The sequence below is a fragment of the Sorex fumeus genome, unplaced genomic scaffold, assembly GCF_029834395.1.
Source record: "Sorex fumeus unplaced genomic scaffold, SorFum_2.1 ptg000072l, whole genome shotgun sequence".
NCBI classification, from domain to species: domain Eukaryota; kingdom Metazoa; phylum Chordata; class Mammalia; order Eulipotyphla; family Soricidae; genus Sorex; species Sorex fumeus.
In genome coordinates, this window is record NW_026606129.1 from 43,501,012 (window position 1) to 43,528,394 (window position 27,383).

A 27,383-nucleotide genomic window follows, 5' to 3' on the forward strand; every position below is an offset into this window, starting at 1 on the left:
AGTTTTACATAGACAAATTACATCTGAAGTTTTTCTGCTTTTACACTTTCAACTATTGTTTACATTGGACTATTTTGCATGGTTTTATAAGATAAACTTATAGTGTCTGGTTTTTCATTTTTGCAGATGAATATTTGACAAATGTAGGTTTAATACTGGTACAGTAAAGTAAGGATGAAAAATACTTTAGTATCTCCTAATTCTGTTAAGCAGTTTAACTTTTTTCTAGTAATTGAAGTGTCACCCTTATTTATTAAATTATGTAAGGATGCATTATAATTATTACTCTTATTTCTATTCCACTAATATAGTTCATTTACATTTATAACCGAATGGTATCTTTGTACAATAGAAAAATTTTCTACTCAAGGATAAAACATATGAGCCAGAGAAGTAGTACAGTAGACTGGGGCATTTGCCTTGTAAATGGCAACCTGGGTACTATCCCTGATACCCCATATCGTTTCCTGAGCATAGCCAGGGTAGCCAAAAACCAATTTTTAAAGAAATCTCCACTTAATTTTGTCATATTGCTATTAGGAAAGATACCTGTGGTTATATTTTTAGTCTCTTTATTTAGTAATACTGTCACTCTCCTCCCGTTGTTCATAGATTTACTTGAGTGGGCCCAGTAACGTCTTCATTGTGACACTTGTTACGGTGTTTGGCATATCAAATATGTCACGGATAGCTTGCCAGGCTTTGCCGTGTGGGCTAGATACCCTCTGTAGCTTGCCAGGCTCTCGCAGAGGAATGGAACCTGGGTCGGCCTGGTCAGCTGTGTGCAAGGAAAAGGCCCTACCTGTTTTTATATATATTTTAGTGGTAATGATTATCTTAAAGTTTTAGAATTTTTTTCTGAAATGCTCAGATTTAGCTAATTTTTGAGACACCATGAATAATAATATTGATGGTACAATTTTATGCATACAGTGTTCCAACACTACACTCTACTGGACTATCCCCTTCTCTTCACTGTTGTCTCAATGTTGTCCCACACTCTCTTGTCAGATGCTCTCGAGCTCAGTTCTTTTTTTATTTTTACTGTAGAAAGTATATGTAATAGGGTAGCAAGCACCCTTGTACTTAACTAACCAGATCAAAAGATGGAATTTTTAAAATTTGGGTTTTTTGGGGGGATCTCTTGTAGGTTTGGGGGGACCATATGGGGTGCTGGGTTCTGGTTGACTACATGCAAGGCAAACACTATCTGCTGTACTATCTCTCTGGCCCCAACAGATGGAATTTTTTATGTAATTGATCTTTTTTTTTTTCTTTTTGGGTCACACCCAGCGATGCTCAGGGGTTACTCCTGCCTCATGCACTCAGAAATCACTCCTGGTGGTGCTCGGGGGACCATATGGGATGCTGGGAATCGAACCTGTGTTGGCCATGTTGGCTGCAAGGCAAATGCCCTACCTGCTGTGCTATCGCTCCAGCCCCAATTGATCTTTTTTTAAACCACAGAAAAGCATTAATGACTTGAAGTCATCTTTAATAGGCTTTATCATTCTATTCCTTTTGTCCTTTAGCAGCTGCTGATATGTATTTTTCATACTTTGCCTTACCTACGCAATATGAAGTGGTTTTATTTTTAACTTTGGTAGAATTTGTTCAGAAGTTATAAAAATAAAAGTGGCTTTGATGATGAAGTCCATACTATATACTTTGAAATATTTGCATTTAAAAATACTTCGTTGCTTGTACAGTGGAAACATGGTTAAGGTGACAACTGGACTAAGGAACTGGGTTTCCTCCTAGTATATTTCTCAAAGTTAGCCTGTGTACTGTTTTCTGTATCGTAGAATATTCATTCAAAATGCAAATTTGGGCCAGGGTCATGTGGCTTATAGTTAGAGCCATAAGCTTTTCATGAGTGCAGCTCTGGGTTGGATCCCTGCCATTACACTCAGAAAGGTATCTTTCTTGAATCAAAACAGCAAACAATAATCTTGCCTTATTGCCAGAAATATTTCCCCCCACTTTGCATTATACATAATTTTATTTTATAATATTGTTGACTAGTCAACTTTATATATCTCTAACCTAGTCAACTTTAGGTGTCAAGTGAGGTTTTAGGTGTCAAGTGAACTTTTTTTCCCCTTGTAACCTTAGGAATCAGCAGGGTGATTTTTTTTGTTTTTTGAGGGTTTTTTTTTATTTTTTTCATAAAACAGGACTTTAGAATTTTTTCTCAGCTTAAACATATTTACATTTCTTTCTATATAGATAGAAATCAAAACACACACCTAAGTATTATCAGCTATGTTGTTGATATTGAGCTGGAGCGATAGCACAGCTGGTAGGATATTTGTCTTGCATGCAGCTGACCCAGGTTCAATTCCTCCGTCCTTCTCGGAGAGCCCGACAAGCTACCAAGAATATTCTGCCTGCAAGACAGAGCCTGGCAAGCTCCCTGTGGCGTATTTGATATGCCAAAACAGTAACAACAAGTCTGACAATGGAGTCGTTATTGGTACCTTGAGCAAATCGATGAACAACGGCAGGGCAGTGTTACAGTGCTATAGTTCTTGATACTGGCAAACCTTATATGCTTATTTGTAGTGCCAGGTAAAATTTAGGACTATCTGGAGGTTATGAGCCCTTACATTGTAATCATTTGCAGATAACTCCTTGCATGATCCAGTATTTTTCTGATATTACACAGTAAAACCATAAAGTAGACAAAATTAAATGCTTAAGATAATTTAATGGGATTAACATTTTTATATTGCCCAAAACATAATGTAGTTAGAAATGCCAAAAATTGTGATGAAAGTTTACTTTAAGAAGTGCTTTTAATTTGTGCTGCAAATTTTATTTAAAAACTAATTTTGTTTCTTATTTAAAAGAACTTTAAATGTTTTTTCTGATCCTGGTATCTGTTAATTTTTTTTGTTTTGTTTTTGAACTATATCTAGCGATGCTGAGGGCTGCTCCTAGATCTGTTCTTGGAGGCCACTCCTGGTAGTGCTCGGGGACCTTGTGGTGCTGGGGATTGAACCTGGGTCTCTTGCATGCAAAGAATATTGCTCTAGCCTATTGAAAGATTTCTCTGGCCTTTTTTTTTTTTTTTTTGGTCCTATTTAGAAATTTTTCTCTGGCCTTTAAATGACATTGGTTGACCAGTATAATAAAAATTTGGTGTTCTAAAAAAATGACATGGAATCTCTACCGTCCAAACATGATCTATGAGTTTTTCAGTGGAACTTGAAAAGGGGGAAAGCACCTTTTTGCACCAAGGGGATTCTCCCCACCCCATTGGCACTTATTAGTAGAATGCTTTAAGCTTTTTGTCTTTGTAATTTAGTTTCTTTAGCACCTTAATTATCTATAACTTACACTAGATATTGTTTAAAGGGAGTTTTCCTTAGAAGTTTACCCTTGATGAAGCTTTGGTGATTTGGTCTGGTTTGTGAGGTCTTTTTTAAACTATATAAAATATATGGTAACCTTTTTGTGCAATTTTTGCATTCTGTGGTGTTTATTTAAAGCCATTCAAGTAATGTATGTATATTAAAATTAAATTAAATTTAAATTCTAATGACTTGATTCACTCTTTTAGGATATTTGAAGCTTACCATACAACTGTTCTGAAAATTCTGCGTGGACAATGACTACTCAAGGTTTGTTTCGTTAAGTCTTTTGTTACCAAATAGGGACTCTGCTTAATTGCCGTTAACCCAGTCTGGCTCAGATCCTCTGCTGTCCTGTCTCCCTGCTTGTCAGGCTACTTTTTGCTTCATTTTCTGCTCACTTTGCCTAATGATTTGGTAAAATAACAATCCACCTAGTCTAGGAGACTGCTTCGAAAACCTGAATGTAGTACAATTCTTCCACTGAGTCAGTGGGTAACTTGGGCAGTCCCCTAAGAGTACAGCTATTTCATGACAAAGCTCATCCTAATTATTATTCTGTTATTCTTGGCTCTCTTCCAGATTTGACTTCTAAAAATATCTCAGTGGGTCATAATCAAAGATTTTTTTTAAATTAAGGTACTGTTTCCATGGTAGTAATGTAAGTGAGGTTTGATTTTTATAGCTGATTTGTTGGAGCTTGACATGGCCATGGAGCCGGACAGAAAAGCAGCAGTGAGTCACTGGCAGCAGCAGTCTTACTTGGACTCTGGAATCCATTCTGGTGCCACCACCACAGCGCCTTCTCTCAGTGGGAAAGGCAATCCTGAAGAGGAAGATGTGGATACCACCCAGGTGCTGTACGAGTGGGAACAGGGGTTTTCTCAGTCCTTCACTCAAGAACAAGTAGCTGGTAAGTGAGACTACAGTTTGAAGAATTAAGTATTCTTAGAATAGAATAATTTTTGCATGATAGCTGATATAAAATGGTGTGGTTAGTGATGGCACTATAACCTTTTTGATTAACAATAGTATTGAGGTTAATGCTGAACTAAGGATGGTGAATGATGAATCTTCTCCCCCCCCCCAGATATTGATGGACAATATGCAATGACTCGCGCTCAGAGGGTCCGAGCTGCCATGTTCCCTGAGACACTAGATGAGGGCATGCAGATCCCCTCTACACAGTTTGATGCTGCTCATCCTACTAATGTCCAGCGATTGGCTGAACCATCACAGATGCTCAAACATGCTGTTGTAAATTTGATTAATTACCAAGATGATGCAGAACTTGCCACACGAGCAATCCCTGAACTGACGAAACTGCTAAACGATGAGGACCAGGTAAGCAGTGGCATAGCTAGCTTTTAAATTTACTATGTAAGGTAACTCTCAGGGAAATTTTGAGATTAAATGTCCGCCTAGCATCCGTAGTTGAAAACTAATGATGTCTCTTAACTCTTGTACATTACAGGTGGTGGTTAATAAGGCTGCAGTTATGGTCCATCAGCTTTCTAAAAAGGAGGCTTCCAGACACGCCATCATGCGTTCTCCTCAGATGGTGTCTGCTATTGTACGCACCATGCAGAATACAAATGATGTGGAAACAGCTCGCTGCACTGCTGGGACCTTGCACAACCTCTCTCATCATCGTGAGGGCTTGTTGGCCATCTTTAAGTCTGGAGGTATTCCTGCTCTTGTGAAGATGCTTGGGTAAGGAAACATAGTCACAATGCTCAAAGCAAAGAAGTAGAGTACAATTTCAACATTTCTGATTAGCTTTTTTTCTTCTTCTTAGTTCACCAGTGGATTCAGTATTATTTTATGCCATTACAACTCTGCACAACCTCTTATTACACCAAGAAGGGGCTAAAATGGCAGTACGCTTAGCTGGTGGACTGCAGAAAATGGTTGCCTTGCTCAACAAAACAAATGTTAAGTTCCTGGCTATTACAACAGACTGCCTTCAGATTTTAGCTTATGGCAATCAAGAAAGCAAGGTAAAAAGCATTCATTTTTTGAAGGTGGTGGTCATGAAATGTTAGTAATCTCCACTCTCATATCTATCCTAGGAAAAAAATGGACATCTTTATTTGCATGTAAATCTTTTCTCATTGAATCATTTATTTTGAAGGTTTGTGGGGAGACCTTTTGGAGGAAGTAAAAGTTGAGTTCATATCAAGGTTGAGAAGGGATTGACGAGAAAGTGGTCAGAGAGGAAATGGCGTCTTTGAAAGTTCTGCTGCAGGAGGAGAAGAATATAGTAAATGTTGGAAATTTAAATAGTTTAAAAAATGTGGGAGGGAGGAAGTTTTGACGTGAGGCTTTAAGTTGAGAGATTGAGACAGGCAGGGCAGGTCCTTGAAGGACTTTGGGTAGAACATGTAAAACATGTTAAAAGAATAGTCAAAGGCTGGTATGAGTGATAGTTTAGAAAATCTGGATGGGTTGGGAGGTGATTGTGCTGAGGAATAAGTAAGGGCAAAAGAGATTATTTCATGCTATTTTTTGGGGGGGGGCTGGGGTTCACCTGATTGTGCTCAGGGGCTATTCTTGATTCTGCTCTGGGGACCATGTGGTGACATACTGAATTTGGTCTCCTGCATGCAAAGCATGTACTCCAGATGATTGAGATATCTAAGCCTAAGAAAAGCATAGGAGCCAAACCATTAGGAACTTGAAGTGCTCATTCTGATTCAGAGTTTTCAACACATCAGTTTTCGTAGGGCGTTCGCCTTACAAGCGGCCAACATGGCCGACCCGAGTTCGATTCCTCCGCCCCTCTCGGAGAGCCCGGCAAGCTACCGAGAGTATTCGATATGCCAGACACAGTAACAACAAAGTCTCCAATGGAGACGTTACTGGGCCCGCTCGAGCAAATCGACGATCAACGGGAGGGCCTTTACCATATCTGAGTGTCACTGTTGTTTACCAAATAGCTCATTGTTTTTCTTTTCCTGTTGTCAGATGAGAAGGAAAATTGAGACCAGAGTTGTGATACAAATTGAGACCAGAGTTGTGATATATTCTTGGGATAACTTGTATGCCTGAAGTTGAGTAGAATATTACAGAAAGATATTAAAAGCCCCACTCCCCCCTCTACCCCGAAAAAAAAGGGCTCCCATATTTGGGGGCTTGGAGGAAGGAGGATCCTGTGGGTAGAGGTGGAGAAATACATTTAAGTCAATAGCAAGCTGGCTGAAATTTGTAAAGTTGTTAATACAGCTTTTCTTAGTTATTAGGTCAAGATTCCAAGACTAACTATATATATTTTCATCGTTCTAGCTCATCATTCTCGCCAGTGGTGGACCTCAAGCTTTAGTAAATATAATGAGGACCTACACTTATGAGAAACTACTGTGGACCACAAGCAGAGTACTGAAGGTGCTGTCGGTCTGCTCTAGTAATAAGCCCGCTATTGTAGAGGCTGGTAAGTTTGTGTTTATCCTGTTTCCTTGTGTGCAGCATCTACAGATTTAATTAGATTGCCTTTCTTAGGAAAAGGATTTCATCTCACAGGATGAAAGTAGATCATCTTAATTAGTTTTAAACAAAATCCCTTTGAAGCAAAGCATATGTTTTGATTTTGGACAAGCCCAAGATTTACTGTGCAAACACACTTCTGAGATATATATATGAAATTACATTACAACCAGATCTAAGTACAGTATAGCTAGCAAGGGAGTTTCTGGTTTTTTAGTGAATGCTCAGAATTAGTGTTTTGTCCTGATACTTTCTATTCTTGAGCTGGGGCGATAGCACAGCGGGTAGGATGTTTGCCTTGCACGTAGCCGAACCAGTCGACCCGAGTTAATTCCTCCGCCCCTCTCAGAGAGCCCAGCAAGCTACCGAGAGTATCTCCCCCCCATGGCAAAATCTGGCAAGCTACCCATGAGGTGTTCGATATGGCAAAAACAGTAACAACAAGTCTCACAATGGAGACGTTACTGGGCCCACTTGAGCAAATCGATGAACAACGAGAGGACAGAAACAGTGACTTTCTATTCTTAGTGAATATATGGTATTATTTTATGTTCCATTTAAATATTTTCAGTGAAACAACCTCTGTGTGTCAGCTTGTCATGTGCTTGTTAGTGGCAGAGAAAGGAATGAAATGCTTATGCCAGGATCCTTTGTGCTATGATAATTACTCTTTCCCCAGTATCATTTTCCTTTATACCCACCTAATAATACCTGGACTTTCAAACCAAGCTTTAAAATTAGAAGAGGCAAAATATTAAGACATTTAATAGAAGAAAACATTCTTCTATTAAATAGAAGTAAGTAAGATGTAATTTTTTCTGCTCATTGAGAATAATTTTACCCAAGAATCTATGGAAGAGAGGACAGTTATATTACCCAGTATAGTTTCTGGCGAGAGAACAATGAGCACATAAACAAGAGATTATATAGAAAGAGGATGTAAATTCTGCTAGTTACTCCATTAAAAACCTGGGATGTTTTTGAAAAATACAGAATTTTAAACTTGTTTATTAGAATCAGGGAGTGTTAAAATTTGAGTTAGTTAGGTAGCTGGATAACCTGAGGATAATTTTAGGAACCCGATAACCAGAATATTAGGTGGCTAAGAATCTATGATACTGGAGTGCAGGGGAAGATGGGACTAGAAATTTGAAAATCTTTTTTTCCTCATCTATAGAGGTGAAGATTGCTGGAAGAGAGTTGGGAGATACCTTTCAAGTCCTCCGCCTAGAATTTTTACCCAAACATACTGAATTAGATTGTATGTTTTTAAAGTTAATTAAAACAGCTAATTAGTAAAGTAAAAAGAGAAAGAGTGAAAGTTGCTCTGTTTAGACAAGTTATGCGTTTCGTGTAGGTCACTGACTTATTAGCTAGAGTTGCTATGTTTGTAGAAGAAACCAGATAGAGATGTTTGTTGTCTTTTGGAAAGGTAGCCTTAAGATTGTAGTCTACTTAGGAAGGAGGTAGACTTAGGAAGAAAAAGTTCAGAGGCAGGAGCAACAATGCAGCAGGTAGGGCTCTTGCCTTGCCATGTAGCCAACATGGGGTTGATCCCTGGCACCCCATGTGGTTCCCTGAGCCTGCCTGTAGTGATTTCTGAGAACAGCTGGGTATGTCCCTCCCCCCCCCCCCCAAAAAAAAAGAACAGAGTATCATGAGTCTCATAGTGAAAAGACCTAACCAAATAGGAGAAAATAAAATAGATTAAGAATGAATGGGAAATAAGACAAAATGTCTCACTGCATTCAGAAGTGATTTCAGTTTTGAGAGATTAGTGTTGTTAAGCCAGTAAGCAGAGAATTGAGCTTCCAGTTGAGACTCCTGGCAGTATAGGTGTCTCTTACTAGGATTCTAAATGATAAATGAAAGAGTGAAATCTTAGGAGCAGATGGGAATCAGTTTTTAGTACTGCATCTGTGCTGCCATTTTGAATTATTCTTAGCACAGGAACTCTCATAGTTCTAGGTTTTTGCTCAGAAGTCACCTTCACACTGAAGTGACATAATTACTTAAAATCATAGCTTTCGTCCCTTTTTTTCCCCTAGCAGTCAACTATATACTTTTAGTTATGCATTTATTTTCTCTCTTCTACTAGAAAGAAGCTCAATCCAGCCGTAATTCAAAATGGACTGTTGCTGAATATTTTTGGAATGCATGAATGAATTAGAGGGAAGAGTGAAAATAATGAGTGCTTTTTCCACATAGGAAAGGAACAGTTAGATATTTGATAAGCTTTTTTACTGGTGAGGAGAACTGGAGAAAAGAGGGAATCTGATTACTAACACCCTAGAAAATAAAAGAAAGAAGGCCGGAAAGTATTTAGACAGAGGGATTTACTTTGGAAGTAGAGACCCTTAGACACTTGGGAAAACAATTCTGATAGAAATTACCAGCTAATGAGCTAATAAGGGCCGTTGCCCTGGATCCTTTTTCAATCTTGTAGGTGGAATGCAAGCTTTAGGACTTCACCTGACGGATCCAAGTCAACGTCTTGTTCAAAACTGTCTTTGGACTCTTAGGAATCTTTCAGATGCAGCAACTAAACAGGTAAAAATTTGAGTAAGGTCAGTGTCTTAGTGGTAGTAAAGATGAGTATATACTAAGCATCTGTTTCTGTTCCAATAGGAAGGAATGGAAGGTCTTCTTGGGACCCTTGTTCAACTTCTGGGCTCAGATGATATAAATGTGGTGACCTGTGCAGCTGGAATTCTTTCTAATCTCACTTGCAACAATTACAAGAATAAGATGATGGTGTGCCAAGTGGGTGGTATAGAGGCTCTTGTGCGTACTGTCCTTCGTGCGGGTGATAGAGAGGACATCACTGAACCTGCCATATGTGCTCTTCGTCATTTGACCAGCCGACACCAGGAAGCAGAGATGGCTCAAAATGCTGTTCGTCTTCACTATGGACTACCAGTTGTGGTTAAGCTTCTACATCCGCCATCCCATTGGCCTCTGATCAAGGTAACTTGTGAAAGTTGTAGACGGTTCCAAAGTTGAAAATGAACCACTTTTAACTATTGGAACGTTGTGTAGACACAAGAAATTGATGAGAAGGAATTAATTTGTGTAGTTAGTGTAATTCTAAAGTGATTCCAAGTAGATTTAGTATGGTGAAAGTTTTAGGCTAAGCAAATGACGCTGTTGCATATGCCTGTTCTTTATTCTTATTTTATCTCTTTAGGCTACTGTTGGATTGATTCGGAATCTTGCCCTTTGTCCAGCAAATCATGCACCTTTGCGTGAGCAGGGAGCCATTCCACGACTAGTTCAGTTGCTGGTTCGTGCACATCAGGATACCCAGCGCCGCACATCCATGGGTGGAACCCAGCAGCAGTTTGTGGTACGTAAACCTTGACAGTGACGAAATGTAGTGCATAAATCCATAAGACTCTGAACTGTTTTGGTTATTGATTTCTTTGCTCCTGCTTTCTAATTGTTAGTGACTCAAAAACCTGCAGTTTTTGTGGCTGCAAAGTAGATAAATAAGCATTGATTTGGTCTTTACTGACATGTTCTTTGCATTATCACTGAAATGTATTTGGTTGTAAGTGAAAGATGTGGGTTAGGCACTTCATAAGGTGCTCGAATTTAATCCATATAAAGGTGGCCATAATATTTAAACCCAAAGCTTCCCATTCTCCACTGCAACATGGGTTTTGCCTATAATTATTTAATGTACCTTTTTAAAATTCTATTTTACAGATTCTCTTTTTCTGCATATATATTTGAAGGAAAAAAATTGTATATACACACATATATACACATACACATTATATATATCATAATTATAAAAGTTTAATAATAATTGGAGGAGGCAAGGAGAAGATGAATTTTTTCCCTAGCAACTCTGTAGAATTTTAGCTGTGTGTATGTATTTAGTTTGTGTGTGTTTGTGTACATATATGAACTTATGTTTTCTTTAAATATTGGAGCCCACGCCACACTCAGTGGTCAGGAATCACTCTTGGCAGGCTCAGAGGGTGAAGGGAATTGAACCCAGGGCAGTTCTGTGCAAGGCAAGTGCCCTACCAGCTGTACCTTAAGTCCTAAAAAAATTTATTTGAAATATATAAAAAAACACTATTTCCTCAGAATTTAAAATTCAGATGACGGGCTGGAGAAATAGCACAGCAGGTAGGGCGTTTGCCTTGCATGTGGCCGACCTGGGTTCAATTCCCAGTGTCTCATGTGGTCCCCTGAGCACTGCCAGGAGTGATTCCTGAGTGCAGAGCCAGAAGTAACCCCTGGGCATCGCTAGGTATGACCCAAAAAGCAAAAAAAAAAAAAATTTTTTTTTTTTTTAAATTCAGATGTCGGAGAAGTGGGTAATATTAGAAAACAAAGATTACATATTCCTCGAACAGATTTTAGTAATCTCTTTCTGCTAATTGTTCTTTATTTTCTAATTGCGTGTATGCTTGTAAAGTAGCTTCGGCTTTCTTAATTCATAACTTTTTATTAAACTGACCATTTTCTATTAGGTGGCTTAATAAAATAGAAAAGGTACCTTATATTTTAAGCCTCTTTAGGAAGAAAGGAATTTCCTTGTCTCCTTATAAAAATTAAGTTCTTTATAAAAGTAGCAGAATCAGCATCTTTTCAGAAACAAATTTTTTTTCAATGTAGTTGAAAGATTACTGTAATTTTCTTTTTCCTCGAAGGCTATCATAATCCTAACAGTTTGATAATTGGAGGAGGCGAAGAATAGATGATTTTTTTTCTGGCAGCTCAGTCGAATTGTAGCTGTCAGTGATAAAATTTTGCTAAAATAGTTTCTACCTAAATACACTTAGATGTACAAAAAGGGAGGGAACTTGTGAAAGAAAAATTGAATTTTGAGATTACGTTTCCATCTTTATTTGCCATTTTATTTATCCAAAGTAAATTGATATCCTTACTATAAGAAAGTTCTGGGGCTGTACAGATAGTACAGTGGGTAAGGCTTGCATACAGCCAACTTGTGGATCAACCCCCAACACATCCTTCTCTGGGCTGGCCAGCAGTGATCACTGAGCGCAAATCCAGAAGTAAGTCCTGAACACAGCTGGATGTAGCTCCCCACCACCACCACCACCTGTTTTCCTTCGAATCTACAAGTCTGGACAAACTGTACTTGGCTGTGCTCAGCACTGTATATTGTGGGTGGGAGTTGATACTTGTGATTAATGCTGTCGTGTGGCACCCTTTCTCAGTAATTTCAAATTCATGGAAACCTTCATTTGAACAAATTCCATAATTTGTTTACATAATGTTAATAAATGCAGTTGAATCATTGTTACTCAGAACAAAACAAAACCTTCCAAGTTCTCTGAAGAGAGGAATATTCCAATACTATTTGTTTAAAGTTACATGTTTTCTTTTGATAGGAGGGAGTCCGCATGGAAGAAATAGTTGAAGGTTGCACTGGAGCCCTTCACATCCTAGCTCGGGATGTTCACAACCGAATTGTAATCAGAGGACTAAATACCATTCCATTGTTTGTGCAGGTATGTTGGTTTCAATGGAAGTTTTCTAGATCCTAGCTGTTTAAAACTGGAGGGCCCAGTGTACATATTTTGACATTAAAGTTTTGTTCTACCATTTTATATTAACATTTGTAAAATGACAACATCTATCCCCTAATTGTATATTTTTGTAGTGAATTTTATTTGGTGTAGTGACTATACATTGAATATATTTAATCTTATGAAAATTACATAACTCCAGTGTTTTGTATGCAGTAGAAGAGATAATAGGATTTCAAGCCCCAAGTAGGGAGACTTATACTTCATTCTTGAGGTAGTAGAGTCATTGTGGGCTACAGAGCACAGTCCTTCAAGTTCTGAATTTATTGAATCTTAGATCAACTGGAATTCTCTGAAGGAAAGGACTTAGAGCAAAAAATACTCTAGAAAAAGCAAGGCTCCAGAGCAAATGCTTTAATACAAGTGTGAATGCCACTTACTGTGTGAATTGGACTTGTGAACTGCACAGTGGGGTACTTAGGTTTTAACTTTCAAATTAATTAGGATTTTTTGTTGTTTTGTTTTCTTTTCCTCCTAAGCTCCTTTATTCTCCCATTGAAAATATCCAAAGAGTAGCTGCAGGGGTCCTCTGTGAACTTGCTCAGGACAAGGAGGCTGCAGAAGCTATTGAAGCTGAGGGAGCCACAGCACCTCTAACAGAATTACTTCACTCAAGGAATGAAGGTGTCGGTAAGTAGAGCCAAAGCCTTTAGCTGGTAAGTACAGTGAAGCCTCAGCCTTTATACATAAGAGCCTTTTCCTGTTTTCTTGTCCAGCAACATATGCAGCTGCTGTTCTGTTCCGAATGTCTGAAGACAAACCACAGGATTACAAGAAAAGACTTTCAGTTGAGCTGACTAGTTCTCTCTTCAGAACAGAGCCAATGGCTTGGAATGAGGTAAGCAGTATGAATGCATTTATTTGGTGATGGGCAGGTAAAGGCCACTGTCCTGTCACTGTCACTGTCCTCCCGTTGTTCATCGATTTGCTCGAGCGGACCCAATAACGTCTCCATTGTGAGACTTCTTGTTACTGTGTTTGGCAGATTGAATACTCTCCAGTAGCTTGCCAGGCTCTCCAAGAGGGGTGGGGAAATCGAACCCGGCTTGGCCGGGCTGGCTGCGCGCATGGCAAACACCCTACTGCTATGTTATAATTTCTCAAATGCTACTTCATATTCATGGCCTTGATCATGTTCTCAGCTTGAGTAGTTGTTTTTTATCATGTCTTAATACTTACGGAGAGAAAAGAACTATGGTTTTGAAAAACCTGTTTGGAACAAGTTATTATATTTAACATTTGAATTTACAAGGTAGATAAGTGAGAAACTTAACAGACTTTTTTAAAAGGAAGAGATACTTGGAGAATTGGAGAGTAATTTGCAATATTTAATTTTTTTTAATGGTTCTGTGATTGAATTAAGGTCCTCCACATAAGAAGCATGAACTCTAGTGGCATGCTCCTGGCTCTAAAAATGGTCTGTTTTTTAACTTCCATTCCACTGTGGATTTTTCTTTCATATACCATTGTGCATTAGAACTACTCTAACAGTGTCTTGTAGTTTTTGTTTTATAGTCTGAAAAAGTAGACTGAAAAAGTAGTTTTATATATTGTTGTTGGGTTAAATGTTAAGGTATTCAATTAATAGGCAGTCTTGTCCTTAAGCTTCTTAAGCTAAAACTCTTTCTTAATTCTGTTTATCAGCAGTTACTGTCAGGAGGGAAACTTTGCCTATTTTATTTACTGTAGTATCTCTAGCATCAGTGCTAGTCATATGTGTTAGTTGAAGAGTACATCATTTAATAGTTACCATGTCTGCTGAGAAAACAAATTTCTCTAGGGTTAAACTTGGTATAGAGTTTGAAGTAATTCTGTAATATTTAGTTTCTTTGTATTTTGAAATCAAATTTTTATTTTGTGCCCTTGCCTTGTATCCTTATCTAGACTGCTGATCTAGGACTAGATATCGGTGCCCAGGGAGAACCTCTAGGATATCGCCAGGATGGTATGTATGGCTCACTTTTTTTTATTAACTGTAGATTAAAGTGCCAACTCTTGATCAAGACTTGGCTTGCTTGCTCATCTGGGAAACTACTGTTGGCAGGAAAGTGGTGACAGCAATTAAAGGCAGTTTTCAGATTCCGGCGTCAGCAACAGTATCTTTTAATGGAGCATGGAGATAACACCAGCACAGGCTGTTACTTACTACTCCAGACTTTTGTAGTTTAGAAAGTTCTACATTGTTTGACTTAATTTTTTTGTCAGAGAATTCAAAAACATATTTGCAACCCACTAGGAAATGAGAGCCTGTCCCCAAGCTTGTTTGTTGTTCACCTAGTTGCAGGTCTGGCTGAAAAACCAATTCAGATCTTAGTGATAAAGCATGGGGTGGACTATAGCTGTATCAATAGTTATTTTATAGTTTTCACATTTCATAAGCCAGTAAAACTCTTAAGCTTCTTACAAGATAGAGCAGTGTTTCCCAGGGAAGCAGTAGAATGATCCAGGATAGCACTGATATATGCTGGGGCTTTTTTTTTTTTTTTCCCTCTCTGAAAAGGAAGCAGTAAGCCAAATCAGTTTGGGACTCCCTGAGTTAAATATTGACCTTTAAAAAATATAAAGATTACATCCTGTGACTTTCTAAATGTCATAAGTGATTGTATATTGCACCTTATTAGTACCTGCTGGTTTGCCTCTGGTAAAAACAGACTTTGTAGAGTAATACCCTGGACCTGGGCAATTAGGCTGAAGCAAGCAGTACTTTCTGACAAACTTAACCGTCATAAGGTGTCAACCTCATATATCCTTTCTTGTCCATTTTGTTGCCATCCCTAACTCTTCTAGATCCCAGCTATCGTTCTTTTCACTCTGGTGGATATGGCCAGGATGCCTTGGGTATGGACCCCATGATGGAGCATGAGATGGGTGGCCATCACCCTGGTGCTGACTATCCAGTTGATGGGCTGCCAGATCTAGGCCATGCCCAGGACCTCATGGATGGGCTGCCACCAGGTGACAGCAATCAGCTGGCCTGGTTTGATACTGACCTGTAAATCATCCTTTAGGTAAGAAGTTTAAAAGCCAGTTTAAAAGTAAAAGTACTTTTACTCTGCCTACAGAACTTCAGAAAGACTTGGTTGGGTGGGAGTGGTTTAGGCCTGTTTGTAAATCTGCCAGTTTAAAAGAAGTTTAAAAGTAAAAATACTTTTACTCTGCCTACAGAACTTCAGAAAGACTTGGTAGGGTGGGAGTGATTTAGGCCCGTTTGTAAATCTGCCACAAAAACAGATACATACTTTGAAAGGAGATGTCTTGGAACATTTGAATGTTCTCAGATCTGGTTGTTATACGTGGTCATGTGTGGAAGTTATTGACTTAAATGTTGTTTTTTGTTTTTTTGTTTTTGTTTTTTGCCACAGCTTTTGCAGCTTAAAACTCAGTTGAGTAACATTTGCTGTTTTAAACATTAATAGCAGCCTTTCTCTCTTTATACAGCTGTATTGTCTGAACTTGCATTGTGATTGGCCTGTAGAATTGCTGAGAGGGCTCGAGGGGTGGGCTGGTATCTCAGAAAGTGCCTGACACACTAACCAAGCTGAGTTTCCTATGGGAACAATTGAAGTAAACTTTTTGTTCTGGTCCTTTTTGGTCGAGGAGTAACAATACAAATGGATTTTGGGAGTGACTCAAGAAGTGAAGAATGCACAAGAATGGATCACAGGATGGAATTTATCAAACTCTAGCCTTGCTTGTTAAATTTTTTTTTAAATATCTGTAATGGTACTGACTTTGCTTGCTTTGAAGTAGCTGTTTAATTTTTTTCCAGTAACTGTTAGTTTTTTAAGTCTCTTGTAGTATTAAGTTATAGTGAAAACTGCTACAGCAATTTCTAATTTTTAAGAATTGAGTAATGGTGTAGAACACTAATTCATAATCACTCTAATTGTAATCTGAATAAAGTGTAACATGTGTAGCCTTTTGTATAAAATAGACAAATAGAAATGGTCCAATTAGTTTCCTTTTTAATATGCTTAAAATAAGCAGGTGGATCTATTTCATGTTTTTGATCAAAAACTTTATTTGGGATATGTATGGGTAGGGTAAATCAGTAAGAGGTGTTATTTGGAACCTTGTTTTGAACAGTTTACCAGTTGCCTTTTATCCCAAAGTTGTTGTAACCTGCTGTGATACAATGCTTCGAGAGAAAATGCGGTTATAAAAATGGTTCAGAATTAAACTTTTAATTCATTCGATTGTGTCATTCTCTTTTTTCCTTGTCATTAAATGGCTTGTGAGCATAAATTTATGAAACTGAGTCCCTATTCTGGGGGAAAGGATGGTGAAATTCTAATGATTTCGCCTCCATAAAAGGTTGTTTTCCCCACTTCTAGATCAAAAAGTGTTTTAGACTTGAATATGATTTTGAGCTGTATAAAAGGTGAGTTCCCAACACTTAGTGTTTATGGCCAAGACTGAACTCTTTCTGACACCACGACCAGGTTTTGAGGCTACGGAGAACAAAAGTTGAAATCCATTTAGGGATCCCTCACCCAAAACATCAGGTGGTTTTATTCCATCAAGGTAATAACGAAGAATTAAATACCTGGATTTGAGCCTTCAAGCATCTTCACGTTAGTGTGACTCATTTGAAGAGGGGAATTCCTTCAATTTCACTTTGAACTGATAATTAAGATATTTAAGCATAGATGTTTATCTGAGTAGACTAGCTTTCCTCCGTGCTGTCAGATGAATCCTGCCATCTTGGTGGTAGGTCTGACAAACTCAAGATTCTTGCGGGCAGAATCAGTAGACTTGTTAGGACGCGTTATTTTGGTCTTTCAAAAGAGTAGACATGTTTTGGGCACAATGTTTCTAACTTACATACTTACAAACATGCCCTTTTCTTAAAAATCAGCTTCATTTGGAGAGAGCTCTGAAAGCCTCAAATTCTTCACTATATAAAGTGTAATTGGGATTGGAGAGGAAGCAGGGGCTTACCTCTGAGGTGGTAAAGTGCTTGCAAATAAGTGTATTCCAAGAAGCTTAGAGCTTTGCCTAAAATTATTATTTAAGTTCTGCTTAAATGTACGAGTATGAAACCTAATACAGCAAGATAATTCTTCAATGTGCTTATAAAAGGCCAAGAGAGACTTGCTCAGTGAGCTGCCAAGTCCAAACTAAAGCTAGTTAACACTGCTATTGACACTGGGATCAAATATGGATTATAAACAGAATAAGATAAAGACAGGCACTTTTGAAGTAGCATTGGAATAAAAATGTCGGGCATTTGGATAATCATCTAGGACAAAAAATGCAGGGGGGGGAGAATATCCATGTCCAACAAAAAATGAGAAATTTAAGCCATCTGTAATTGAATTCATATACGAGAAGGGTCATTTAGCAGTAGACAACCATAGTTTCACAAACAGTGGGTATCTCTAGTGACAAGTACATGAAATCGGATTTTGTAGAGTTGCATTTCAAAAGGGGCAGGGTGACAAACTCTTATTTCCATGAATAGTGAAACTAAAACGTAAAGATTGATTAGAGTTCTATAGAAATCAAAGTAATGGTTACCTGAGGAGGCAGGTGCAAAGGACATTTGATCCCCTTGCAGTGATCAACCCTTAAGCTAAAGAATGAAGTTTTTCAATGTTGGAGCAGCTGTCTCAGACAAGACTTTGATGATGCAAATCTGACTTGGAAAGATCTTGAGATAATTCTGCCCTTTAATTCTTGTTTTGATTTAAAAAAATTTGCTTTTGGATTTATTGGAAACAGCCAAGAAAAATAGATTAGTTGAGTCCAGTAGCAGGACCTAACTGCTTTGCCTTGATTGAAAACCCACCAAATGTAATTACAGGGTGGAGGGGATACGATGAGACTAAAAAAGTTAGTGCTTCTCAGAGTCCTTTGTAGTGTAAAATCAGACCCCTGTCTTTTGAGTAGAGGACTTGGGGGCCTCCTCAACTTTGGCACCTGGTAAGCTTTGGCTAGTCCTGCGACTGCCTTACTCTAGACAACTTTCTCTTTAAAGGTATTTGTTGCTTTTTATTTTCTTCCCCAGTTCCTGTCTGGGCCTTCTTCCTCATCCCCTGCATATGTCATACTTATTTCTACATATATTCATGTGCCAGGAGAGGGCGGAGTAAAAGGTATCCTGCTATCTTGGATAGAGGCAGGAAAGGCCGAGTTCCTCTCTTCTCCTCTCACCTTGGATAGAACTTTAGCCACCACCCCTATTTCTGAAAAATTATAAATTAATGTCTGACCTAGCTCACAGAATTGACCTAAAAACGTAAGGTAGATGGGAGAATGTCAATAACTTAATAAAACTTGAAAAGCTAAAAAAGTGAAATAACCATAAAATAGCATATAAATGTTGAAGTAGTCATACTTACCACCTCAGTTACCCTAACCTAGGGGTATAGGTATTTGAATAGATCTACAGATCATTTACTGACAATCAAATGCATTTGGGGTGGGAGTGGAGGCCACACCAGGTGGTCCTCACTTACTGAATCTTTGCCCAGGAATTATCCTGACAATGAGATCAAACCACGGTCTGCTATGTGCAAGGCAAGTGCCTTACCCTACAGTTTGTAACCTCCCCACGCCAAAAAAAAAAAAATAGTAATTCTTAAAATCTTTTTAATGGTATGCAATCCCAGGACCAAAGAGATGGTTCCCAAAGCACTGCCAGGTGTTGCTCTTAGTCTACCCCCACCCCATCCCCAAGAGTTATGCAACCCCATATTTTGGTCCTAGATAACTTCCCGCTTCCTTTCAGGATGTCTTTCCACAAGGCTAGCTCTGTAAGCTAACCTGGTTTTCTCTGCAGCCTAATGCCCTTGCTATCTCCTTTGTTGCATCCCTAGAAAGTCTCAGACAACGGGTCGTACCAGAAAGCTTATAGTTTAAGCTTGAAGGTAGGAGGAAAGGGAGGGCCTCTAGGTACCTAAATTTCTACTCTTTAACACGGTTAAAGTAGATCTTTGATGGCGGTGGGGAGTAAGGCAGCTCCTAGAATTGGAGCCAGCTTGGGAGGCCCATGAGGGTGTGGTTCTCTGCATTGGATGAGTAGGGAAGGATTTCCCAGCCTCAGTCTCCTACGCAGGCAGACAGCTTCTTCACAACCTCTGTTGCCGAGCTCAGTGGCACTGAGGTAGTTGCTTTCCATTTATATAAAGCAGTTGTGTGGGAATATAAAGAATTCCATAACTCCTGGATGCGAAGTCTTATGTGCAGGAGCTACCTTCAGTGCCCTGGCCTGGGGCTGTGCATCATACCTTGGGTAGCCCTGCTGGAACCATCCTCTCCTAACTCTACCCACACTGATAGACCTTTTTGCTCAAACAACACTGGCGCCCAGGATCAGGAATAATCCACTAGAAATAGTTTTGGAATGTTAAAATGGTCCCGTTTTGCATTAAAACAGCAAAGACAGCTGTTCTCCTGAAAAGGGAAATGAAGGAAGAATCTTCAACTGCTCTGGATTTCCAAGCCCAGAACTCCAGGATGGCTTTCCCAAGAACTGAATGAAGGGAGAAAACAAGGAAACTACCTGTTCCCAGACCCAGTAGGCGAAGAAACTGGAGCTGAAGACCTGACAGACCTCAGGCTGCACCAATGAGTCCCCCGACCCTAGGGGCAGAGATAAAAGCAGCCAGACCAGGGCTACAGCAGCACAAAACGTGGCATCAGGCACTCTGCTCCACAGGACCACATTATTATAGGAAGTGGGCTGTGTGGGAGCAAATGAAACAGCCCGCTCCTGGGTGAGATGCCCTTTTAGACCCCAACTAGAACTCAAGATCTTTATAGCCCATGGGAGAGGGGCAGGACACACGGAAGCTGTGAAAGGCTGAGCAGTAGCTTGAGCTGGGTCTGGGGCTGGTGAGGTGGTTCCTGAGCATTGTTTTGGGACATGAAGCAAAGACCTGATTTGCTTGCTATGCTTGGAATAAAATAACCACCTTTGATGGGGTTGGGTAAAGGCCAAAACAAAGCCAAATGGAAGATGATCACTGGAGTGGCTCTAGGTGACTGCATGGCCAGGGGAGCATATGGGTCACCTGTGTGCTTACTATGTTTCTCTGTCCCATCTGTGCTGCCAGTATGGCGCCTGCTGCCCTAGACAGAATGTCAGATGGTTTGGGGTCGAGTTAATAGAGAAATCATGAAGCACAGCATTGGCACCTGGTGTGGTGTAGGAGCTGCTAGCCCTCCAGGCCCCAGAAAAGCCAAGGAATGGCTCATTCCTACAAACAAGCCCAGATTAGAGTGGGTCTTCCTCAGTACAATGGTGTCAGTATCTTCCTGCATGTCCAAATAATTCCATGATAGTTACTTCTAAAGGATATTAGAAAGAAGCTGATAAAGCTGATAGTAGGATTTACTGGGTACAATTTTCTACCTTGATGCCATCATACATACTATCTAGTAAAGCAAATCTCAAGGAACAAAGCATTCCTTGAATATATTTCTTTAAGCCAGAGGTCCCCAAATTTACTTGGCTAACCACCTCATTTTAAGACAAAAAGTCACCCAGTATCCCCTGGAATAGACTAGAAACCGTCCCCACTGTTCCCATTTGCATCCAAGGCTATTTACCACCACCCCATTCCAGAAAACTCCCCCTGGAGGGCGGCACAGGCTACTTTGGAAAGCACTGCTTTAGGCAAATCTAGTGTCCCTGTTAATGGTGTCTTAACCTGCATTTTTAGAAGCAGTTGTCCTTGAAATAAAGTCTGCCAAGGGTTTGTTCTGGAGCTGCAACTGGGAAAACATTCATGCCCAATCCTGCCTTTTAAATCTCCAGAAATACCTACAGACACTAGCAGGCTATGGGTTGCAGTTCTCCACTCCGTTACCTACTTCCCACAGAGAGGGGGGCGGGGAAATACTCAGGGAACTGCTCGCAAATCTAGGGTTTTCAGCAGCATGTCACAGGAACTCAGCAGGTCTGTTCTGAATAGGTTTTTCTTGTGTCTAGATAGATCTCAGCAGGAAGATTCTGGGCTCAGCTGACTTTATTAGGTCCAAAGACAACTACAGCTGGTGATGTGGTGGATGTGTGCAGTCGAGATCCAATGCTGCAGCATCAACTTTGTGAAGTGCCTTCTTGTTCAGTGTCTGACAGCTTGGAGGATCTCCAGGGCCAGTGAGGTCACTGCATTGTCAGTAGATGAACTAAGGGGAAAAAACAGAGTAGAAACCCTTAGGAATCTTCAAGTGAAGTGCCCCTCTGTCAAAGGAGTGGGCCTCTTTCTGCACCAGCTAGATCAGCTACTTAGAAATGCCATCATGCAGCACCAAGGTTCCAAGACTCTGGACTGAGGCAAATGCCTCTCAGCGCAGACTCAGTGGTGCTCAGGACCGGCCTTGGCAGTACCCCTATGTGAGGCCTGAGCTACCCAGACCCACCACCACTCATCTGAACCACCTTGGTCGAGTGCATTAACAGCTGAATGGGCAAACAATGTCTGGCGGATGGCAGCCAGATCGTACCAGGCCCAATAGGCCAATTCAGAGCCTGCCTGCAAGTGACTTGTACAAAGCAGCAAAGATTCCAGGCATCCAACAAACGACAATTCTCCCAGCTCCAGAGTGCCTCTTCCTGGCCAGACAGCCAGGAACTATGGGTTCTCATAGGTGTGGTTGTGTGATTAAGTGGTTAAAATGGAAACTTAGTGGCTGGAGCAAACTCAGACACATTTGAACCTATGCCTTAACAACTGCTCGCGAAGAAAAGAATGACACAGAGCAGTGAACCTTGAAGTATAAAATTAGCTCCTGGCACACCCTTGATTGCACAGATGCAGAGCCTTTGCCAAATAAATGGGGGCCAGGGGGAGGGCATGGGGGAAGTGGGTTCACAGTGGATGGGCCTGCAGCGGGGGGACAGTGCCACACATTCCTACTCCGGGCATCAAAGGTCCCGAGGGGCAGTGGAATTCGTTTGAACTCAGCCTGTTCTTGGCTGGGTCTGGGCTAGACTGGTGGGGCTCTGCTGCCCGTCTTACTGGCAGCACCAGAATCCCAGTGGACCTGCATGGAGGACCATGCATTGATGGAGGTAAGAAGCCTGGTAGGGCCACTTGGACAGACCAAACAGGCCATTTCCTGGTGGCGTCTTGCTTGGCCCACACCAGATCTATCTGGCATAGATGTTCCACTTGCTCTGGGATGTTGAGTGTGGTGCCGGAGCAGTCATCAGCCTCATAGAACATGAAAGATTTGTGATATCCTTGGTCCAAACTGGGGTCCTGCTCTCCCAAATCAAATGGGTGGAGTACAGGCAAGTTGCTGGCTTTGTTTTTTCTTTTTGGGTCACACCCAGCGATGCTCAGGGGTTACTCCTGACTTTGCACTCAGGAATTACTCCTGGGGGACCATATGGAACGCCAGGGATCAAACCCAGATTGGCCACGTGCAAAGCGATCGCCCTACCTGCTGTGCTATCACTCCGGCCCCACTGTCCCTGGCTTTGACTGTAAGATGAGTGTTGGGTGAGGTCCTGCTGGGCAAGGAATCCCATGAAACCCAGCACCAATGAGGAAGGGCTCTCAGGAGCTGCCTGCTGCGTGCCACTCTTCAGGGGCTCTCCAGGGCCTCCCACAGCCCAGATCTGCCTGAGTAACTTCTGCATAGCACTGCTGTCTATGGAAACAGGCGCTCAGAGCAGCTGAGCAGAGGGCTGTGCCCCAGCCTAGGAAGCCACTGTCCACATCGAACAGCCCAGGGCCTGCAGGGCCTGAAGCAACCTTTCCCATCAGCCAGACTGTCCTTGGGCAGGAGTGGAACAGGAAAGGGGGTGGGCGGGCTCAAATGGCTTCTCTAGCCGCCTCACCTAACTCACAAGAACTGTGCAAAGGTGGGTTGGAGTGGCGCCTCTCCACGGAATCAGTAAAGCGGCTACCATTGAGCTTTCTCCAAATTCACATCAAAACCATTGGGGCACAGAGTGGAAGAGTAAAAGTGCGAGGAAATGCTGGGGCCAGGTGGAGGTGAGGTCTCTGGCCAGCTTCCTCAGTTCTGGGGAAACCACCCAGGGAGGAGAGGTGGCTGCCTGCCCCGAACCAATCAGACACCCCGACTCCAGCACCCTGATCAGCCCCAGCACCTGCAGATGGGCTCTGCACAGGCCTTGCTCTTCCTTCCCAGGCAGCTTTCCTTTGGTCCCAGGGCACTGAGGAAAGACCAACAGCAACACCCCAGCTCTCCAAGAGGGAGAGAGGGTGAGAAGGAGAGAGAGAGGAGAGAAAGAAGAGAAGAGTAGAGCAGGAGAGAGAGAGAGAGAGAGAGAGAGAGAGAGAGAGAGAGAGAGAGAGAGATTGGGGATTTGCAGTGGGATCGTGGGAGGCTCCTTTCCTCCACCAAGCAGCAGCTTGATTGTGGGGCCAGCACACAGGCCGGTTCTGACCTCCTCACTCAACACTGTGCTGTGTCTGCAGGGATGGGCTGCTGAGCCTGGTCCTGAGCTGCTGTTTCTAACCCCTACTTGGCTAGGCTTCCCGTGGCACTAATGTGCTCCTGGTGCTGATGTTTGCATGGGCTGGGTGTTGCCACGAAACAGCACCTTTCCCAGGCCAGGAGGAATCTCAGGCCTTCATGGGTGTGTGTGGGGGGGTCCCTGCAGTGGAGGGGACTGGGAGCAAGGAGCAAGGGGAGGATGAAAGCTGGGACCTGAATAGATGATTCTATGTCTGTCTTTTGGGGCCTACTCACCCACCAGCCGGGGCCAGCCACTCAAGAGCCCGCAGAAGGCCACCGGCGTGCCTGAGGCTCTCCAGGTGCTTCTGGTTGGAGGTGATCTGCCGGGAAAGAGCAGAGTGGTTAGCTGGCTCATACTGGACTCCTGTTGGATGGGCATCCTGATTCTCAGGCTACCAGTGGCACTGGACAGTGAATGCCCTGAGCCCCACCCCTGCTGTTCATAGGTTGGAGGTGGACAGCGGTGGTCCTGGTGGGTGAGCAAGAGGGAGGGAGTCCACTGGGGCTGGAGACGTCCAGATCAGTGAGGTGCTCACCCCCATGGCTCACTCAGGAGGACTCTGGGAGCCTGGAGTTTGGCTGTTAAAGCAAATTACATTGGGAGTGAACCTCCCAGCTGTCAGCAAGACCTTGTGTACTTGGGTGCAAAAGAACCTCTTTCACATGGAGGGAGGGATCGTGCCTTTGAATACATGAGATCTGCAGGCTTGACAGAAGAGGAACTACAAACTAAACTTCTTGGGGACCCTGATAAATGGGTCCTTGCTAATTGCCATGATTCTGGAAGTACCAGAGAGAGAAACACTTGGGCAACCCCTGAGTGCAGAGTCATAAGCTCTTAGGGTTAAAGGGGAGTTGGGTGGGAACTGGGTTCAGATTGGGCTTATAGAGCCCTCTCTGGGCTCCTCCTAAAGATAAGTTCATGTCCAGTGAGGTGGGAGGTGGGGGAGGACTTAATAATAACCCTCATTCTAGAAAGAGATGGGCTTTCTTCTCCTAATTCGTCGTTCATATTCTAGTTCCTTTCTCCTTTTCATGTTCTGTTTTTATTTTTGTTACTTAGAGACTGTTTGGGAGCAACATATGTGACACTTGACAGAAAGCTATACTTTACCATAGGTTGCTCCTTCATTTCAAAGGGGGAGCAAGTAGCATGAGAAGAGAGGAGGTAACAGGGACGAAGGGGCCATCTCAGCCACACCCAGGGAGCCTGGCTCCATTGCTCGAGTGTGCTCTGTCTTCCTACTGGATCCCAGTGACCAGTGCTGGATTGTCACCACCCTGGTTCCTAAGGAAAGGCTGAGTATTCCTTGCGAGTCAACTTGGTATGTCAGATAAGTTGCATCTTCGCGTGGATTCTGAGTTACATGGGAAGGAGGTTGCCCCTTCACTGAGTTGCCACCATACTTCCTGAGACCACTTCTAGCTCACCTACCACAGGTGGGACTTTGACAAAGATTTGCCTCTCGCAGAAACTTCCTAAACGTTGTTCTGGAATGACAACCCCACCTGATGAGTTCAAAAGATTGCTTATTTGAAAATATCAGCTATTCTCCAATTATATCTGAAACCACAAATTTATTCAGAGGTGGTCTGTAGGGAGGAGGTCCTTCTGGTTTTTCCTCAAAATTGTGTTTCAGATTGTTCAGTTTAGTCACACCCAGATTCATTGTCTTGACCACCCTAGCCTGGACCAGAGTATGGGGGAGAAATCATCCTGCAAGATGCAAAGAAATCACAATTGTGTTCACTCACAAGGCTAGTTAGAAGGTGTAAATAGGAAAATGCAGTGAGAATTATGTGTTCAAAAGAAGAGAGCAAAGTAGCTTTAAGAGCATCTGACATAAATACGCACATAAACAAGGTCAAAAAGAATTAATTGAGAATGATGCAATTTGACCACTTAGCTGAACTCCTATTAACAAACGACATCAACCGTGTTCTTGTATATGAAGGTGAGTTGATTAGAAAGTGAAATTTTAAAATAAGATTTGTCAGAGGTTAAGACAGGAAAATTACAATGTCAGCCTCTCTCTTCTTATAAAATCTGGACTGAACAACAGTGCAGCTCTTTGAGAAGGCTGAAAAGCAAATAGCAAAAGGTGGGTTAGAAAAGGACACTGACTTCAAAGCACCACCAAACTGGAGATGAGCTGACCACTTGTTTCCCAACTTGAATTCAATAAACCCACATCCCAGAGTCAGGCACTGCAGGTCAGAAACGGGAGTTCCAGGTATTAGGAATGGGAATAGCAATTCCCTAGTCTCAAAGCAGAGAAATCCTCTCCAGGTCCTTTTTAGATTTTCTCTTGCCACAGGCCCCAGGAAATGCTGGGAGGACAGTGACCACAGCACAACAAGAACAGCCAACACTGGGAGTCTGCAGCCAAAACTCCTCTTTCACTTGTTCTTCCAGAGTTTCACCCAGACAGGACCATAGTAGAAGTGAGCAGTAAGACCTCACACGAAATAGGAGACCACCACCTTCCTGTACTTTGGGAGGTCCTGGCAGCCACACCCATATCCCATCACCACTGCCACCGCCACCATGTAGCCAAGTAAGGTCATCTACTGGCCCTATTCCAGAGACTCATAAATCTAGAAAGAGCTTAAAGAGCTGCAAAAACTTCTTGGATACCCAATCCCAGCTGATACCTCTCGGGCCATCTCAGGAGGGGGTTGGGCCAAGTTCCTGCCCTCCCAAAGCCCCATCAGCCACACTCATACCACAACAGCTGCCACCATACCTCTGGCCAGACTGCCCAGGTAAATATTCTGGATTTTCTGAAGTGACATCTCCAAACTGTGCAATACTAACATCTCAGTAGGAGCGCACCAGATTGGATAAGAATGTAATGGAGACACCAACTAATCTTGACTAATAAAAACAACAAAGAAGGCTTACCTTGCAACAACAGCTTAGTAAATCCTCAGACAAGGACTGAATGCCCCATGGTGAAAGACAACAATTTTCATAAATTTTCTTTTACAGAAGTATATTTTGATAAAGGGTGTTGGGAGGATCCTCCCAGGATGGGAGAATCATGCTGAAAGTAGACTATAGACCAAACATGATTGCCACTCAATGTCTCTTTTGCAAACCACAACACCCCAAAGGAGAGAGAGAACAAAAGGGAATGCCCTGCCACAGGGGTAGGGTGGGATGGGGGGTGAGAGGGATACTGAGACCCATGGTGGTGGAAAATGGGCACTGGTGGAGGGATGATCATTGTATAACTGAAACCCAAGCACAAAAATTTGTAAGTCTACAATTGTACCTCATGGTGTTTCACTAATAAAAATTTAAAAAAAGAAGTATATTTGGATCATTTCATGAGCAATATAAAATACATTACTGTGGGCTTGCTATGGGGGCTGGCTAAAAGGGGTGGTTGGGAGAGTGGAGACAATGATGGATGGAGATGACAGTGGTGGTGGGATTGGTGTTGGAATACTGAATGCCTGTAATATAATCTTGAGCAACTTTATATACCATAGTCTTTAAATAAAGTGGGGGGAGGGGGAGGGAGAAAAT

The 27,383-nt window shown here is 41.7% G+C and overlaps 2 protein-coding genes across 4 annotated transcripts in view; one reads left to right on the plus strand and one right to left on the minus strand.

The window, feature by feature from the left end:
• CTNNB1 (catenin beta 1) overlaps positions 1–16,605 on the plus strand; it is a 31,314-nt gene extending 14,709 nt beyond the window's left edge. Inside the window, exons 2-16 of one of the 3 annotated variants that reach the window (XM_056129156.1) lie at positions 3,566–3,626; positions 4,042–4,269; positions 4,447–4,700; positions 4,831–5,069; positions 5,155–5,356; positions 6,642–6,786; positions 9,286–9,389; positions 9,468–9,806; positions 10,027–10,185; positions 12,212–12,331; positions 12,889–13,039; positions 13,126–13,247; positions 14,294–14,354; positions 15,197–15,417; positions 16,007–16,605. In XM_056129156.1, coding sequence (XP_055985131.1) covers positions 3,614–3,626; positions 4,042–4,269; positions 4,447–4,700; positions 4,831–5,069; positions 5,155–5,356; positions 6,642–6,786; positions 9,286–9,389; positions 9,468–9,806; positions 10,027–10,185; positions 12,212–12,331; positions 12,889–13,039; positions 13,126–13,247; positions 14,294–14,354; positions 15,197–15,405 — 2,346 coding nt within the window. In that variant the 5' untranslated portion in view covers positions 3,566–3,613 and the 3' untranslated portion in view covers positions 15,406–15,417; positions 16,007–16,605. Of the gene's footprint in view, positions 1–3,565; positions 3,627–4,041; positions 4,270–4,446; positions 4,701–4,830; positions 5,070–5,154; positions 5,357–6,641; positions 6,787–9,285; positions 9,390–9,467; positions 9,807–10,026; positions 10,186–12,211; positions 12,332–12,888; positions 13,040–13,125; positions 13,248–14,293; positions 14,355–15,196 lie in introns of all 3 variants that reach the window. The other 2 variants (XM_056129155.1, XM_056129157.1) reach the window with 2 other exon arrangements.
• A 4,786-nt stretch (positions 16,606–21,391) lies between these two features.
• Positions 21,392–27,383, minus strand: part of ULK4 (unc-51 like kinase 4) — a 583,905-nt gene continuing 577,913 nt past the window's right edge. Inside the window, exons 36-37 of the mRNA XM_056128948.1 lie at positions 24,083–24,168; positions 21,392–21,544 (exon numbers count right to left, since the gene is read on the minus strand). Of these exons, the coding sequence (XP_055984923.1) occupies positions 21,481–21,544; positions 24,083–24,168 (150 nt within the window). The 3' untranslated portion in view covers positions 21,392–21,480. The remainder of the gene's footprint in view (positions 21,545–24,082; positions 24,169–27,383) is intronic.